This window comes from Peromyscus maniculatus, chromosome 2 (assembly GCF_049852395.1).
Source record: "Peromyscus maniculatus bairdii isolate BWxNUB_F1_BW_parent chromosome 2, HU_Pman_BW_mat_3.1, whole genome shotgun sequence".
Lineage (NCBI taxonomy): Eukaryota > Metazoa > Chordata > Mammalia > Rodentia > Cricetidae > Peromyscus > Peromyscus maniculatus.
Window position 1 is genome coordinate 83,343,782 of NC_134853.1, and position 17,276 is coordinate 83,361,057.

Consider the following 17,276-nt stretch of genomic DNA (forward strand, 5'->3'; position numbering starts at 1 on the left):
ACCCAGAGCAAAGCTTTGGGGCGTGTCTTGCTTTGTTCTGCCTGCCTCGCATCTCTTGATCCTCGTGCTTAATTAAGTAAGCCTTTATTAAAATATTTAACCCTAACTCTGCTTCAAAGGAATAAGGAAGGAAAGAACAGAAAAAAATCCTGTTTAGTGATTATCGGCGATTTGTCGGTGTTCTGATGGGTGCTTCCCTTTGATTTAGCACCAACACATCCTCCAGCAATAACTCACGGGCTGTTTTTGTTTTTGTTTGTTTGTTTCTAGCCGATTACACCTCAACAAGAAGGCAACAGACAAACAGCCGTACAGCAAGCTCCCCGGGGTCTCTCTTCTGAAACCGCTGAAGGGGGTGGATCCCAACCTAATCAACAACTTGGAGACATTCTTTGAACTGGATTATCCCAAAGTAAGTATAGTGCTGTGCCCGGGAGAGATGGACCAGACTGTGGGTTTGCCTCTTGTTTTTGGTTTTGTTTTTCTTTCTCATCAGAAACATTGGGAATTTCAACATTGTACACCAGGTGGAAGTACTGATGTTTTAGATACATAAAACTAAAGTAAACTTTGCTAGCAATAAGAAAGTTGGAAGGTTTTCAAATCCATAGTCTATTAGTGAATACCAAGGAAACGTTTATTTTTGTGAATGAAAAAATATTTTGTTGATTATGAACACATCTCAGCATCTGACTTAGAAGCCACGTGTTTTTGATGTGGAGTGTAACCTCACATTTTGGGTTTTCTGCCGTCGTCCCGTCTCAAAGCTCAAAGAATGAGTTCCATGTGGCTCCTTTCATGTTCTTGTGTATTTAAATTGGTGGAAAGGGAAGTGTGTTGATCTTCAGTATGAAATGGGTAACGGCATATGCAGAGGTGGTCCTGCCCTAGTATAGTTTAGTTTCTGAAGCAGAAAGCCAGAGGTGTCCAAGGGAGACTTTTGTTCCGATAGTGTCCTACTTGAAAGATTAACACGGTGCTCTGTGCAGCACGGAACCATCTGGTTCTTGGGTACAGACACCATACCCGGCATCACCTTTCAAAGCCTTAAGTTTAGAGGTATTTTCTATAAAAACCTCTCCTTTCTGTGCTCCCTCTTTCGCTCAGAAGTTACCAAATGAACTCACAAGTGGACCTGTCAGCTGCTCTGGGCCAGCAGCTGCCAGAGTTCATGTACAGGATTTATATTCTATATTTGTAATCCAAATATAAACGTTTCCGTAAAACCTGGAATATAAAGTAGTTCTTTATAAATAGTATATGTGTGTGTGTGTGTGTGTGTGTGTGTGTGTGTGTGATATATGTATGTGTGTATGTACACATGTACATATGTTTGTATGTACTTGAGGGAGTAGGATGTAGCTCAGTAGAGCACTTGCCTTGCATGCATGAAGCCCTGGGCTCCGTCACCAGTGCTACATGAACTAGATGTGGACACAGGCCTAAAGCCATAGTCCCTGGTACACCGGGAATTTGAGGCCAGTGTCACCTATATGAAGCAAATGGAGAAAAAAAAAAAGATTATTTTGCTTGATATGCGCTGTAGTTAACTCACATATTAAAACATATTTTAAGGCTTAGAGTATAAGCCTTTTTCCATTACTTATAGAATCATTGCTTAGAAGCGAGCGCTTCCTTCCACCTCGCTTATTCATACCTGTGAAGTATAAGCAAGGAACTCTTCAGGGTGAGCCTGCCTGAGCAGCTTATTAGGAGGAAAGCTAGCTGTTATTTTTGCCCTTTAAGAAGTCACTTAATCTTTCTAATCTTCATTATTAAGGACATGTCTTTCTCCACTAAGTGTTTGCAGAGATCGGGAAGCTTGTAGACCCCGCCCTCTGGGGAAGTTTCAGGGGTGTGGTAGGAATGGCAGCCTTTGCTCTCTCAGACTTTCATCCGGCCTTTGAGGCCAGATGACTAATGATTGGTTTAACCGGTCTTGAGTAGCACTTTTGATCAATCACCACTGGAGCAGATATTGGGTAGAGCTTATAGAAAGAGGTAGAAATCATGAGGGACACATTCTGGTTTTCGCTGTCTTCTCCCACTCTGCTGACTAAAGCTTTCTTGACTTTAGTCCTGGCTCTCTTGTGCTCACCCACAGCTATCTTTTCTGCCAGTTTTTGGTGGGATAAGAGGTATGCTGAAGACATTGTGAGTATTTTGTTTCTGGTTTTGCGTTTATATACTTAGAAGTAAACAGAACGGGCTTTCCTGTGGCTTGAGTGAGTCCCTGGGATGTAAGCACGTCAAAGGTTACGGGACAGTTTGGGCAGGGCCATTCAAGCCTTCAGAAATGCCTTTCCAACTAAATAGCATTGAGCAAGATGAAATTCTGGATGTTTTCCTACTTATGAGGTCAGTGAAGTATGCATTTCAGAGTAGTAAGTGTTCAGTCAAATTCTATTTTATCTAAAAAAAAAAATTCAAACAGCAAAATAAAATTTAAAAAAATCTAATTACATTTGTCCTTTATGGGCCTTTCCTCTGTCACCTGCAGCACCTTCATGAAGTGATGCTGCATTCTAGAGCAGGTTCTGGAGAGCAGGGAGTGGACTTGGCTTGGCTTCTTCTCGGTGTAGTTTTTACACTCCTGCACGTCTTGTAAGCACCGAGTGCATGTTTGGTGGTGCAGGTCATGAACACGCTTGATATCCAGGTTGTCACTGGGGTGGGGCCTGTCAGAGAGGACTGCCAGGCTCTTCCGCCTGCTGACAGACAGATCCTTGGCCTGGAGAAGCTGTCTCCACCCAAGGAACGCTTGACATAAGCATCTGAGTCCCTTAGGATTCCCCCCTAAGCTTGCAAACTTTATGTACACAAATGCTTCTTTTTCTTACAGTTTTTGATCAATCTAGAAATGCTCCCAGTGAGTGCTCATTTTCTACGAGGTTAATTAATGTTAAATTTCTTCTTTTGACTAGTATGAAGTACTCCTTTGTGTACAAGATCATGATGATCCAGCCATTGATGTATGTAAGAAACTGCTTGGAAAATACCCAAATGTTGACGCTAGATTATTTATAGGTAAGAACCAAAGTTTATGTCAGCCATTTTGCTTTGGTAGTTTTAAATATCAGTCATCTTCCCTGCATTAAACTCTAGATCGGGCACTCGGTAAAGTTAGACAGCGTGCTTGCTTTGATGTGTCTTCTGGGGAGTGTGAAGGATAGTTCTATTCCTTCAAGGAGTGTTATGGGGGAAGATGTCTTGGTTACCAAATGACACCCACAAGTATATCTTACTCAGTAGTCAGGTATGGGTAGTTGTTGTTTTGGTTTGTTGGTTTTGTTTTGGTTTGTTTTTTTCTGAAATCTTTTCTTTTTTTTCTATTTTGATTTTCCCCTCAGTCCATGGTCTGTCTAGTTGCAGGCTCTTGGCCACCCGAGCAGTGCTGGGCATGGGCTCCATCTCATGAAGTGGCCTTAATTCCAATCAGATAGTGGTTGGTCACTTTCAAAATTTTTATGTCACTGTTGTACTAGCATGTCTTGCAGGCAGGTGTTTTCCTTTCTTCTCTGGTAGTGTGCAGAGTACCTTCCGATACCATGAACACTGGTTGTGTGCAGAGTACCTTCCGATACCATGAACACTAGTCAGTGGGGGTCAAGACTCCAGGTAGTCACCAGCTCAGTTTCTTCAGGTTTAGTGAGTTATGCAGGCATTGTCTTCAGCAATGGGGCCTTACCATCAGTTCGTGGAGAACAACCTATAGCCTTGGCAGCAGCCTGGGTTTCTTGGAGGATTTTAAGGAACCCCTTTGGCCAACAACTTGACTAGTTGTAACCGATTCCAAGACTGGAGGTTCGTGTGGTGGGGAATTTGTGTAGTTGGGGCTTTGCCTCTCCTCTTTGGTGACTCCATTTAGATTGCTTTCATCTGTGTATATATTTTAAGAAGCTTCTACTGTATTAGTTTTCCATACACCCCCTCAATTGACCCTTAGTTTTAGCTGACCCTCCCATATTACACATATTCTTTTTGTTTCTAAAGTGTTTTCAGTGATAGCCTCTTCTCTGTATAAACATTAGTGTGGACTGTGTTGTACTCTGATGGTGAATTTCTCTACATTGTTGTAACTACTATAACTTCAAAATGAGTCCTGTGGGTTTTTAATGTTTGTTTTGTTTTCAGTTATCTCCCTCCACTAAATAAAATGTGTGTATTTATGATAATGTATAGTATGATGTTTTAAAATATGTATATACTGTGGAATGGCTAAGTCAAATTAAGTAACATGTATACTTAGCACACTGATTTGTGATGAGGAATCCGGCTGTTATGATATCATTATGTTGTACATGATGTTAAGTACCAGCTCATAGTGTTAGTGGAAGAATTTATAAATTAGAAAACAGCCTGGATTGTCAGAGATAAAGTCAAAATTCCCTTTTTGTGAATGAGTAATTTTTACCGATATATTGAGAGTAATGGGGAATATTTAAAAATTAAAAATGTTTAAATTATGAAATATGGCAGTGCTTTTTCTTTCTTGCTCCATCATGTATCTTTACAGCATTTTCAGTATGTTATCATTGTACCTTTGCATTTTTAGGTGGCAAAAAGGTTGGCATTAATCCTAAAATTAATAATTTGATGCCGGGATATGAAGTTGCAAAATACGATCTCATATGGATCTGTGATAGCGGAATAAGAGGTGAGGTTGTCTTATTTTATACAGCTATTCATTTGATGATAAGACACCCAGAACATTTTGAAAGTACAGTATTTATCAATCTTCAGCTTGCCTGATAATTTGCTTCATCATTATTTATGGTATTATGTCAGTTTTACTCACCTAACCTAGGTGGTACATGTATTCAAACGTTTGCATTTTGAAGAGAAAAGTTCACCCATTAGAAAAGTAGTCATGCTCCATTAGCCCATCCGTAGCCTTGCTCTGATGTAGCAGTTCTTACTTGGTGGACACTTTGGCTTGCATCGTGGACTTCTGTGATACACTACTTACCCAAAGAGTCAGATCAATGAGCTCATGTTTCCTAAAATACATAAATTCATTAAAAGACATTCATGTCTTTTTATTTATTTATTTATTTATTTAGATTTTAGCAAGAAGGTTTTTTTTCGTTTGTGTGGTCTGGTTTCGTTTTTTAAATGGTTATTTTTGAGGCCTGTTGAGACAAGAGTCTCATTATGCAGTCTTAGAATTCACTAGGTAGACCAGGCTGACCTTGAACCTGTGGCTATTACCGCACTTGGGATTTATAGGTGTAAACATATGTATTAAGCTCTATGGTATTTTTGTTAGATTGAGTTCCTGGGCCTCAGTCCTAGTGACTTAGTGGCCTAAGAGTTTGGAGGAAATGTTGTCAACATGCCTGACCTCTACCTGCTGGCTGCCACCAGCACCCTTCCCCCTTCTCACCTTTCCAAACGTCACTTATGAAGAATTGTTCCTGGTTGAGAACCACTCCCTAAAGTAGGAGGGATTTTTGTTAACTCAAGTCCCATGCATGACCAGCAAGTGCTCTGTATCACCAAGCTATGGCCACAGCCCTGACCTACCCCTAACTCAGGATCTTTCTCTTGCCACAACCTCCTGAGTAGCCAGGACTACAGGCCTGCATCATGAAGCTCTCTTGCCAAACGGGTATTTTAAGGCATAGACACAGCTCTTGCTGTTTTATGCCATAGATTTAATTCTTAACAAATAGAAGGAAATAAAAACCGCCATGTAGGATTTGAGGTGTTAGCCATTTGAAGGTTGGACATTGGTTCAAATTTTTTATTACCTTAAGCTATAAATTTAAAAATTAACATTCAATATTATTACAAATTAATGAGGAGTGTTAGAAGTTGAAGACTCATGGCCCAAATTCATGTTTAGTCTTCATGTTTATTAATTTAGGTTATGTTAATTTAATTTGTGTTTATCATGCCTTCCCAACTCTATGTGCTATTATGGGGTCAGGTACATATTACTCCCACTGAGAAAGTAGACTCACTCCTGTAGCTAAAGAGCATATGGAAGACCTGAGATCCTCTGACCTGCTCCTGACTATAGGACATTGTCTTTATTCCAGTTTGGAAGTTCTGACCGAGACTCTGGTACCCCATTAGGGAGGAAGTTGTCAGGCCTCTGAGGTCACTGCCAACTGAACTACATCCTGTCTCTGAATCAGCCTCACTTTGAGTTTTAGAAGGTGGTTCTAGACTGTTGATTTCCATAAAGTCAACTTATTAAGCTTAGTAATGTTCTTTCAAAGAAAACAAAAACTGCCTCTGGCACATATTAGGCCTACCACTCAGGCTAAAAATGTGTAGCTTTTTGAAATTTTATGTTCTCAGAATAAACTACTGCTATTTATTAAATCCAAATATTCAGACAAATATATTTTATTGTAGTTTAATAGCAATTCACAAAATATTACATTAATGGATATTTTACTAAAAACTTGTGCCTTTTTTTGTCTCTCTTTCCCTATCCCCACCTTTTCCCCCCTAAATTTTAGTCATCCCAGACACATTAACTGACATGGTCAATCAAATGACAGAGAAGGTGGGCTTGGTTCATGGACTGCCTTACGTAGCAGACAGACAGGGCTTTGCGGCCACATTAGAGCAGGTAAGTACAATGTTGGTATAAAATGTGACACTAGCAACATTGGTCTCCATCCGAGGGGACTACGTGACCTTAGCTGTGTTGCCCATGTGGGAGTCTGCGGAGAGCACTCTAGTTCCTCAGAGAGGAAGTTCTCAGATCCCTGGGGTCACATTCTGCTGAGCTGCCCTCACCCTGATAGAAAAGGCTGTGCTTAGGAAACTGCTGGTCCCCCCCCCTCCAAGATGAACACACATTTTTGCTCCATAACATTTTTACTGAGTTCTTGACGTTCACTCCAGACTATTGACTTACATAATGTTCTTTTAAACTGAAAAGTATTTTGTCACATACTATAAAGTACTTAGATACAGCAACAAGAAAACCTTGTTCTTGCAAATCTTTATTTAAATAAAAAAAACCACTTTGATTTCCTTCTAAAATAAATTATCTTGAAAAACATGTCGTCTTCTCCTCTGCCGCCTCCTCCTCCTCCTCTCCTCTTGTGTAGGGATGGTAAATGATACTGAGACACAGAAGCATAGTACCCCCAGCACCACTATTTACGGCAGTTAAGGTTCAGTTTCATTTGGTCATTTTTGGCACTTGTGATGGTTTTTGTTTTTATGTTTTTCTTATGTGCCCTTTGAAAAGCTCTAGAAGCAATTTGTGTGTTAGTTTTATCACTTCACGAGCTTTTCCCACATTAAAGCTGCACAAAGGGCATTTTCACTGGCTGCCTCCTCATCTCTCACATCTACTCCTGCACTATTAAACAGAGAGCAAGGCTGCCTTTGTGTCACGGGGGAAGACTCTTGGTTTCGGCTTTGATGTTTATCCACTTCCTCTTCAGCACATCTTATATTCACTCGATTATTTTTTCTAATTGCCACAAATCTGAGAGGGTGAAGGCACATTATTGTTAGAGCTTTGATTTGACCTCTGGCGATTCGATTTCTGTCCTTGTCTCTCTTCCTCTGACTCTTGTGTATATGCGTGCTCAGGTGTACGTGGTGTGTAGGGGGATGAGTGTGCATGTGTGTGTGGATGTTAAAGGTCAATATCAGCTTTCTTCCTTGGACACCTCCCGCCTTATTTTTTGAGACACGGTCTCTCACTCATCTGGAGCTTCCCAGTTTGACTAGACTGGCTGGCCAGCAAGCCCCAGGGACCCCCTAGCATCAATTTCCACAGACTGGAATTATCGGTGCATACCACGTCTAGCTTTTTTTTATATGTGTGCTGGGTATGTAACTGAGGTCATCGTGTTTATGTGACCCTGACTTTGCCAACTGAGCCATTTCCTCAGCCCCATGGTCTCTTTCTTAACACTGACTTGGGAAATATTTCTCCTACTGCAAGAAATTGTTAGTCTTAAAATCTTGAGGTTTTTGGTTGATAAAATGAACGTCAGGTAGCTGTTTTAAAATAAAATACTATTGGTCCTTTTACTTTAGAAATATCTACATAGATATTTATGTCAATGAAAACACTTCCTAGGATGCACACAGTCTACTATTCTTAGAATGAATGGAGATCTAACCAAAAGAATCTTCCTAGGTGATGAAGAAACGTTAAATCCAACCCCTAGTCCCTCCTTGTACTTTAGCCTCGGTTAACTGCTTAAGGGTTAAGGTGGACGGACGCTTCTGGTCTTAGAAGTTAGGTTTGACTGAGTCACAGAAGCCATTGCTTCAGTGGCGTCTGAATTGGGCATAGGTCGCAGGAATCATAGTCTTAGCTGCCTTGTACAATTCTGCTGTTCTGTACTTGAATAAGTACCCTTAAGAAAGCCCACTGTGCCAGGAGATGGTGGAGTGCATCCCAGCACTTGGGGGCAGGCAGAACTCTGAGTTCAAGGCTAGCCTGGGCTACAGAGGGAGTTCCAGGACAGGACAGCCAGGGCTACACAGAGAAACCCTATCTTGAAAAAAATAAAATAGAAAGAAAGCCCACTGCTCTGTATTTGAAGCTAATTAGAAAAGGCAGCATATCTGATATATGAATAAATAAGAAATAGGGCTTTATGTCTAACAAGTAGGGTGGTGGCAGCCAATTCCACTGTTGATGTATCGACTCGCACATCTCAGGACTTCAAAGTGTTGTAGAGAAAGAACAGTGAGAGATTAGGGACTGGAGAGATGGCTCAGCAGTTAAGAGTACTTGTTCTTGCCGAGGACCAGAACTGGGTTCTCAGCACCCACGATGAACAGCTCACAGTGTCCTGTAACTCCCATCTCCAGAGGATTCTGATCCTCTAACCTCCATAGAACCTGCGTTCAGGTGCACATCACCCCCAACAGACTTACATGAATATACAGAATTAAAAATAACTTAAAGAAGAAATAGAATTATCCTGAACATTGATTGGTACACCTATACATCTATACATGGTCTGTGTATGTGTCATTTACATGCCATTAAATATTATAAAATCAGGAGACATTAAGTGTTTGTTGATATTTTATATGCCAGTTAATATTTACTCCTATTTTTATTTCCAAATTTCATTTTATTTGGATTTATCTTTTAATCTATCAATTTTAGAAAAGATAATATTTACCCAAGTGGAGAATACGCTTTTTCCCCTCAAGGTAAATATTTCTTGGTAATAATGATAGCAAGAGCAGTCAGCCAAACAGATCACTAACTGCTTGGACTACAGTAATGCAGTTGTGTGCTTTTTTATCCAGGGAGCTGATGTGGGCATATTAGGATACTCACTCAGTCATATTTAACAGAAAGCATTAGGAAAAGTGTACAAGCACCATACTTTTTTTTTTTTTTTTTTTTTTGTTTTGTTTTGTTTTGTTTTTTGGTTTTTCGAGACAGGGTTTCTCTGTAGCTTTGGAGCCTGTCCTGGACTAGCTCTGTAGCCCAGGCTGGCCTCGAACTCACAGAGATCCACCTGCCTCTGCCTCCCGAGTGCTGGGATTACAGGGATGTGCCACCACCGCCCGGCTTCACCATACTTTTAACATTAAAACCTAGTTGATTATGTCTGTGTTTTCTTGGGCAGGTATATTTTGGAACTTCACACCCAAGATCCTATATCTCTGCCAATGTAACTGGCTTCAAATGTGTGACGGGAATGTCTTGCTTAATGAGGAAGGACGTGCTAGACCAGGCAGGAGGGTTGATAGCCTTCGCTCAGTACATCGCCGAGGATTACTTTATGGCCAAGGCAATAGCTGACCGGTAAGAAAACTGAATTAGTTTGGGTATCTAGCTTATTTCTGTTGTCTTATCCTTTCTGTTTCAACCATGGATTCGGGCTATTTTATTTTATTACTTCTGCTAATGACTATAAAAGCTAGTAATTTTGGCAGAGCATTCATATTCACTATTCATAGGTACTAGTGAAGCAAGTACTCCCCCCCATCCCGTGGACCCCCGTCCCCCACCCCCACCCCCCACCCCCGTCCCCCAGCTGCTGTAGGGTGGGGTGGTTACCAGGAGGAAGGAAGCCTCTGAGAGAATGTAGGTAGAAATTCCTATGTGTTTTAGAAAAACTAATGGTATCATTTGAAAATCAACTTTCTACAAAATTTTTTAAATCTTATTTTATAAATACGAGTTTTACCAGCACATATGTACACCACATGTGCGTCTGGTGACCCTGGAGGTCAGAAGAGGGCATCTGACGCCCTGGAACTGGAGTGGCCGATGGCTGTGAGCCACCGTGTGGGTTCTGGGAATCGAACCCAGGTCCTCTGCAAGACTAACAAGCGCTCTTAAACTGCTGAGCCATCTCTCCAGCCCCAAACTGTGAAATTTATTAGCCCTTTATTTCATGCTTCACTAATAAGCCTCCTCATGACTTAGCATTTCTCTGTCACAGAAAATTTGTTTGGGTTTAAAGGAGATCACTGCCTTATATGATCTCTTATTTAAAACAAATTTTTTTTTTTTTACATAGACTATATTCTTCCATATGATGTCTGTGAGATTCATGGTCACCTAGTGTCTTCTATGAGACACAATGCCACTTGGTTACTTTTCTTGTTGAAAACACACACACACACACACACACACACACACACACACACACACACACACACACACAGCAATCAGAGACAAAACTGCTGAGTGCAGAGCCTTCTCACTGAGCACTCTGAGAGTGGCTGCACCAAAGTTTCTTGAACTATAAACCTAGAGACTGTAGTTCCTTCTGGTCGGAATGTGATACCAGTCTGGGATAATGCAGTGGCTCAGGAACATCCATAACATCAGTTTGTTTACCTGTAAGGGCTGAGCTTATCCTGATACCAGCAGCTGCTTACTCTGGCAGTGACTAATGAATGCAGAAGCAGTCAGACTTGAATGTGTCCGTCAGCATAGGTCATGGTATCATCATCTTCGTTTGCAGAGGCTGGAGGTTTGCGATGTCTACTCAAGTTGCCATGCAAAACTCGGGTTCATACTCAATTTCTCAATTTCAATCCAGAATGATCAGGTAAATCAACCAACGAACATTTTGTGCTTTGTTAAAAGGAATGTGCATGTGTGATATGCTACATGGTATATATAACATGATTAAAAAATACATCTAGTGCCAGGCATCATGGCTCACGCCTTTAACCCCAGCACTCAGGAGGCAGAGCCAGGCGGATCTCTGTGAGTTCGAGGCCAGTCTGGTCTACAGAGTGAGTTTCAGGACAGCCAAAGATGTGCAGAGAAACCCTGTCTCGAAAAACAAACAAACAAAAAAAGACGTTGAAACTGAACTCTGTATTTGTCAAGTATAGACCATGTAAATGAATGTATAACCATTTTTATTTACTAAATAAAAATAGAAAAGAGGCTGGAGAGACCTTGTCTTAAACATATATAAATAAATAAATAACAGTATTTCAGAGAGAATAGCCTTTCTGTGACAAGGTTAAAAGTTGATCATTTGTGTGGGTGGTTGGTGGTGGTCTGTGGAGGTGAGAGTAGTGGGGGGGCCTGGGGGGGGGTGAGAATGGTTGGTGGAGGTCTAGGGGGTGAGAGTGGTTGGTGGGGATCAGTGAGGGGGCCTGGGGGGGTGAGAGTGGTGGGTGGGGATCTGGGGGGTGAGGGTAGTTGGTGGGGATCTGGGGGGTGAGGGTAGTTGGTGGGGATCTGGGGGGTGAGGGTAGTTGGTGGGGATCTGGGGGGTGAGGGTAGTTGGTGGTGATCTGGGGGGTGAGGGTAGTTGGTGGGGATCTGGGGGGTGAGGGTAGTTGGTGGGGATCTGGGGGGTGAGGGTAGTTGGTGGTGATCTGGGGGGTGAGGGTAGTTGGTGGGGATCTAGGGGGTGAGAGTGGTTGGTGGGGATCTGGGGGGTGAGGGTAGTTGGTGGGGATCTGGGGGGTGAGGGTAGTTGGTGGGGATCTGGGGGGGAGGGTAGTTGGTGGGGATCTGGGGGTGAGGGTAGTTGGTGGGGATCTGGGGGGGGAGGGTAGTTGGTGGGGACCTGGGGGGTAAGAGTGGTTGGTGGGGATCTGGGGGGGAGGGTAGTTGCCGTAGCGGGGTGGCTTGGTTGTTATGTTTGTAACCAGGCTGTTGTCTTAAAGAAAATTCTTTTTGTTTGTTTGTTTGTTTCTTCAGGTGGACCAAATTGAGAATTAACATGCTTCCTGCAACAATAATTTGTGAGCCAATTTCAGAATGCTTTGTTGCCAGTTTAATTATTGGGTGGGCAGCCCACCATGTGTTCAGATGGGATATCATGGTCTTCTTCATGTGCCACTGCCTGGCATGGTTTATATTTGACTACATTCAACTCAGGGGTGTCCAGGTATGTGGGTTTGTAGTAACTTGGTGAGGGACCAAAACTATTTTAATTTAGAAAAGGTTGAAGAAAGTCTGAGTCATTCTTTAGCTTCACACTGAAGAATAAAATATAGACATAAAATGAAACAAAATTTGGAACTTAGTTAAAAACAGTGAAGTAAAACAAATAAATATTCAAACTGAGACTGCAGTTATTTTAATACTGCTTTTCCTAATGAGCATTTTTTTAGACTATATTGCAAGACAATTATGTCACCCAAGGGGACACCTTAATTTTAGTGGTGCCAAGAGTGGAGTCCCAGGAACTCATTCATCTTTCTGTGTGTGTGTGTGTGTGTGTGTGTGTGTGTGTGTGTGTGTGTGTGTGTGTCCCCGTGTCCGTGTCTGTGTCCATGTGTGTCCTTGTTCCCTTGTGCAGGCTTGTCCTCCCTTCTACCAGGTGGGGTCTGGGGATTGAACTCAGGTCATCAGGCTTTGGCAGCAAGTATCTTTCCTTGCTGAGCCATATCGCCAGCCTAGAGTTTTAGTCTTTCACTGTGCATTTAGTTTGACAGGAAATAAATTGATTTTTGTTTTTAATTCTCAGGGTGGCACACTGTGTTTTTCAAAACTTGATTATGCTGTGGCTTGGTTCATCCGAGAATCCATGACAATATACATTTTCTTGTCGGCATTATGGGACCCCACTATAAGCTGGAGAACTGGTCGCTACAGGTTGCGGTGTGGAGGAACAGCAGAGGAAATCCTAGATGTCTAACAAGAGCTTCGCGACTGTGCACAGAGGACGGAACAGAAGTAGTATAAATTATGTTTATAGAGATGCTTTTAAGGATCTACCTTCAGTAGTTTTATCACATGTATGTTTTGGTATCCGCTCTTTAATTTATTTGCATGGCACTTGCATCTGTGAAAAGGAAAAAAAACAAAACAAAACAGGTCTGTAGGCTTGGCCAATAGCATATTTTGTGGAAGTAGAGAATCAAGACAATTGGTTCTAGGAAACTGGGTTTGTTTTTTTGTTGTTGTGTTTGTTTATTTTTTAAACAAACAAATATATATATGTATATATTTATATATACATATATATATATGTACGTACACACACACACAGACAGACAGACTGCTCTGCAGCAGACACTATGACAGTATCCTTCAGTAGGGAAAGTTTCTTACCTGAGTGGACGCACTCTGCAATCTGTATAGGCAGGACAAGAGCAGCTCTGTGAGAGAAGAGGACAGGTCACGCGCCTCCCTGTGTACAGTGAAGGGTGTTTCACGGGGAGGCGCCGGCGGAGAAACTTTTCCATGCTTTATGCCTACCTCCTGTAGCTGTTGCAGAGCGAGTAGAAGTTAGGGGTTGTGATGCGGTAGCTAGGCCTTGCAAAAACAAATGGAAAACTTTACAAAGTAATAATAATAATAATAATAAGAGCTGGAGTCTAGTATTTATATGAATCTGTGAGGAATTTTTTTTTTTCTGTCTCACTTCAATGAACCAAAAGTGGCTGAGATTGGTTTTTAATCATAACCATGAATTGAAGGCATCTTTCGGACCAACTGTTGTTGGCTCTGTCTTGAACCATGTTAATCACTGTGCTGTAATTAGAGCTGAATCTTTCCTTCCCTGCTCCTCACCCAGCCCGCCCCATCTTTCCTTAGCTTTTTTTCAGGGTTGGGGTGGGGGGTGATCTTGTTTTAGTGTGAGTGGATGTTTTGATAGTTGTAAGGAAAAATGCATTTCAGACACAGTTCACAGGAGCTATTTTCTTACCCAGTATGTCTGTATTGTTAATAAGAATGTAATTTCATGATACAGGTATTTAATATCTTTTTTAAGTAAGTAAATATTCTAGCTATCAGTATACCAATTACAGTAGAGAATTAAGAGAGGGCGTGATGAGGTTTGCTCTTAAAATCAGTCAGTATCTAACTGAGTCTACTGTGTGTGTGTTGTTTGTTTGTTTTTTGGTGTTGTTTTTTCCTTTTTTTTACTATGACAGTGTAGTCTTATTTAAATTGGATTTTTGTATTCAGTTTGTATGACCGTAGACTAGGTCAGCCTAGCTGTAAATGCATGCCGTGCTGCATTCCTCTCTCTCCATCGCGCAGCTAATCCTGCTTGTCAGCCTGTGCCTCACTTGTGGTGAACTGGACTTTCGTTTAAAATACGAAAACATGTAAGGGACAGTGCATCAGCCTTTACCCCCGGCCCCGGTCTTTTTAAGTGGTCTTTTGCTTTTCCTTCCTAATTCGGTGGCATGTTGTCCACCTGATGCCTGCTGCCAACACCAGCACCACGGCAGCTTCACATCCTGTGTTACTGTGGCTTCCGTGTCCGCACATAGCGAGTAGCCTATTAGCAATAACTTCCTGTTTATAGAGAACACTTCCTCCTACTGAGCCAGTCCATTTGCCTAATGACTATACACACGGTCTAAATTGCAATATGTCTGTAAATGTGTATATACTATAAATACACACCTCACTTACGTTTTTTCGGGGCCAAACTGCGTTACCCTTCTTTCCCTCTTTCTCCTGGCCGCCTCCTTCTCTCTCTCTCTCTCTCTCTCTCTCTCTCTCTCTCTCTCTCTCTTGCCTTATGACGAATTTGTTTGAAGGGCATTTTCTTTATGAGCAAAGGCTTGGATGCATATTCCTTTTTTTTTTCTTTCTGTGAAATGGGTAATAATGTCCCCCCGAGGAAAGTTGCACAGTGAAAACCAGTCTGGTTATGACCCACTACGTGTTTATTTTTGAATCACTCTCATGAGTGGAGTTTTGCTGAGCGTGTTTGTCACAGTCCGTTTGTTTAGTCGAGTTTGGTAGACGCCATCCTTTGCACTGCTGAAGTGAAATCTTGCTGACGACTTAGCTTTTTTGTTGATCTCAGTATGGGCAAAGAAACAAAATCCAAATGGCTGGACAGACTTCCTGTGTTCTGTAAATATTAAAAAAAAAAATGTTCTGTATGTGTGTTTTATGTGGTCATGGAGTATTTCCTTAAAATGGAACTTCAAGTACGCGGAGTAATTCTTTGTGTAGCAAGTTTGGAGTGAAGAGAAAATAGTAAGAAATACTGTAAATGTCAAAGTATCGCAGCAGAACCGTAGGAGTCCAAATTTATAATAAACTGTCTTTTTAAAAAACCAATTAAGTGTCTAGAATATATCATGTTTTATTATTTAAAATTATTGTCTTAAGTTTTTTTTTTTTTTGTTCAGAAAATAAAAATTTGAATACAATGAACATGAGCAACAGTGGTTTTGTTTACTCCCTCTTATTTTCTGCTTCTGGTCAGTGATCTAACCTGGTCTATCTCAGGCATATGGTCATTCATTTTCAAATCTTGCTTTCATTTGGGCTGCCCTAGGCTGGAGAGCATAAAGTACATGTGCCCAGGCCACACATCTACATTAATCATCCTGGGTGGGGCTGTATTCTGCTGTGGCTGCACTTAGAGAATCACTAGCCCTTAATGACCATGAACTCTAGTACAGACCCACAATTCCCTTTGCGAGCTCTCCACTGGCTGCGTGAGCCTGCACTCTGTCTCTTCAATTGTATCACTTCCATAGTTAAGAAAGGTAAATCAGTCCCAGGGAAGGACTGGGGTGGTCTTGCTGCCCGCGATACTGAGCTGCACCCCCACACTGTCCAGGCAGGCCTCTCCCAAGCTGGAGGCATTCCCAAGCCTCTCCCCAGTAGCCCATGAGTAACAATATCTGGAGAACAAATCCAGCTGTGTGTGTTTGTGGTGTGTGTGTGTGTGTGTGTGTGTGTGTGTGTGTGTGTGTGTGTGTGTGTTATGTCCCCCAGAGCAAGCTGGCTAACTAGACAATCCTGATTGACCTCTAGGTTCAAAGATAGACCTTACCTCTCAATACATATTGTGGAGAGTGGTCAAGAAGACACCACATCAACTTCTGGCCTGTGTAGACATGAACCCACACATGAACAGACATCCACATAAGCAGGCACACCACGTGTACAGATGTAAAACAACAAAAGCCCTTATGTTCTTGTTGTGCGGGCTTGATTTGCGTTCCCTAGAAGGGTTTTTAGTAGTTCAATACAGAGCAGCAGCCTAAGAACCAGTATGTGCTAAGCCTTCTCGGGGCCTTTTCCCAGTTCTGGGAGAGGCTGCCAGAGACTAGGTGTCTGGGGATGTTTTCATGTGGTTATGCTGTTAGACTGTTAGTCATCACGACATCCATGCTAATAGCATGAAGATATAATTACACGATCTGAACAATTTAGGGATATCATTCCTGTGCAGGACTGAGAATCTGTGTACCAGCCTCCCCTGAAGACTGCACACTTCCTGTAATGTGACCTGTTTCCCAGCTCCACAAATCCTGGGACTTCTGTTATCGCCTTTCATGACTGACAGACAGCCAGAGCAACAACAGTTGGAGAGTCTAGTTGATTGTGATGTAAACACTGGAGCATGGGAAGGGAATCGAGTTAGAAGTGGGGATGGATGGGCTGGGCATCATGGCCCATGCCTGTAATCTTAGCATTTGGGAGGCTGAGTTACATAGCAAGATCCTACTTAAAAATCAAGTGGGAGAGGTTTAGGGGTCGTTTTGATAGAGCTGCTGTCTGAAGGTGATGATCATGACACAGACTAGCAACAGATGGCAGAGCAAAGGACAGAACCTCAGGGAGCTATTTATAGGATAGAGACATCCAGGAAGGGACTAGATACACAGCTCAACCGGGAAGCACTGGCTTCTCTCCCAGAGGACCTAGGTCTGATTCCCAGCATCCATGTGCTTTGTTCACAAACATCTGTAAATCCAGTTCCAGGAGATCTGACATCCTCTTCTGGCCCCTGAGCACAGATGATATGTATGGCAAAACACCAATACAGGTAAAATAATTATTTACAAAATCCAAGAAGACAGACTTCCAGCTCTGAGGTTATGTGGATCTCTTGATGGCCCTGGGACTCTGG

At 42.0% G+C, this 17,276-nt stretch overlaps 1 protein-coding gene across 1 annotated transcript in view; it reads left to right on the plus strand.

The window, feature by feature from the left end:
* Ugcg (UDP-glucose ceramide glucosyltransferase) overlaps positions 1-15,570 on the plus strand; it is a 35,460-nt gene extending 19,890 nt beyond the window's left edge. The window contains exons 2-9 of the mRNA XM_006994021.4: positions 271-412; positions 2,925-3,027; positions 4,556-4,657; positions 6,474-6,586; positions 9,582-9,760; positions 10,932-11,018; positions 12,134-12,323; positions 12,906-15,570. Of these exons, the coding sequence (XP_006994083.1) occupies positions 271-412; positions 2,925-3,027; positions 4,556-4,657; positions 6,474-6,586; positions 9,582-9,760; positions 10,932-11,018; positions 12,134-12,323; positions 12,906-13,076 (1,087 nt within the window). The 3' untranslated portion in view covers positions 13,077-15,570. The remainder of the gene's footprint in view (positions 1-270; positions 413-2,924; positions 3,028-4,555; positions 4,658-6,473; positions 6,587-9,581; positions 9,761-10,931; positions 11,019-12,133; positions 12,324-12,905) is intronic.
* The last annotated feature ends 1,706 nt before the right edge of the window (positions 15,571-17,276 follow it).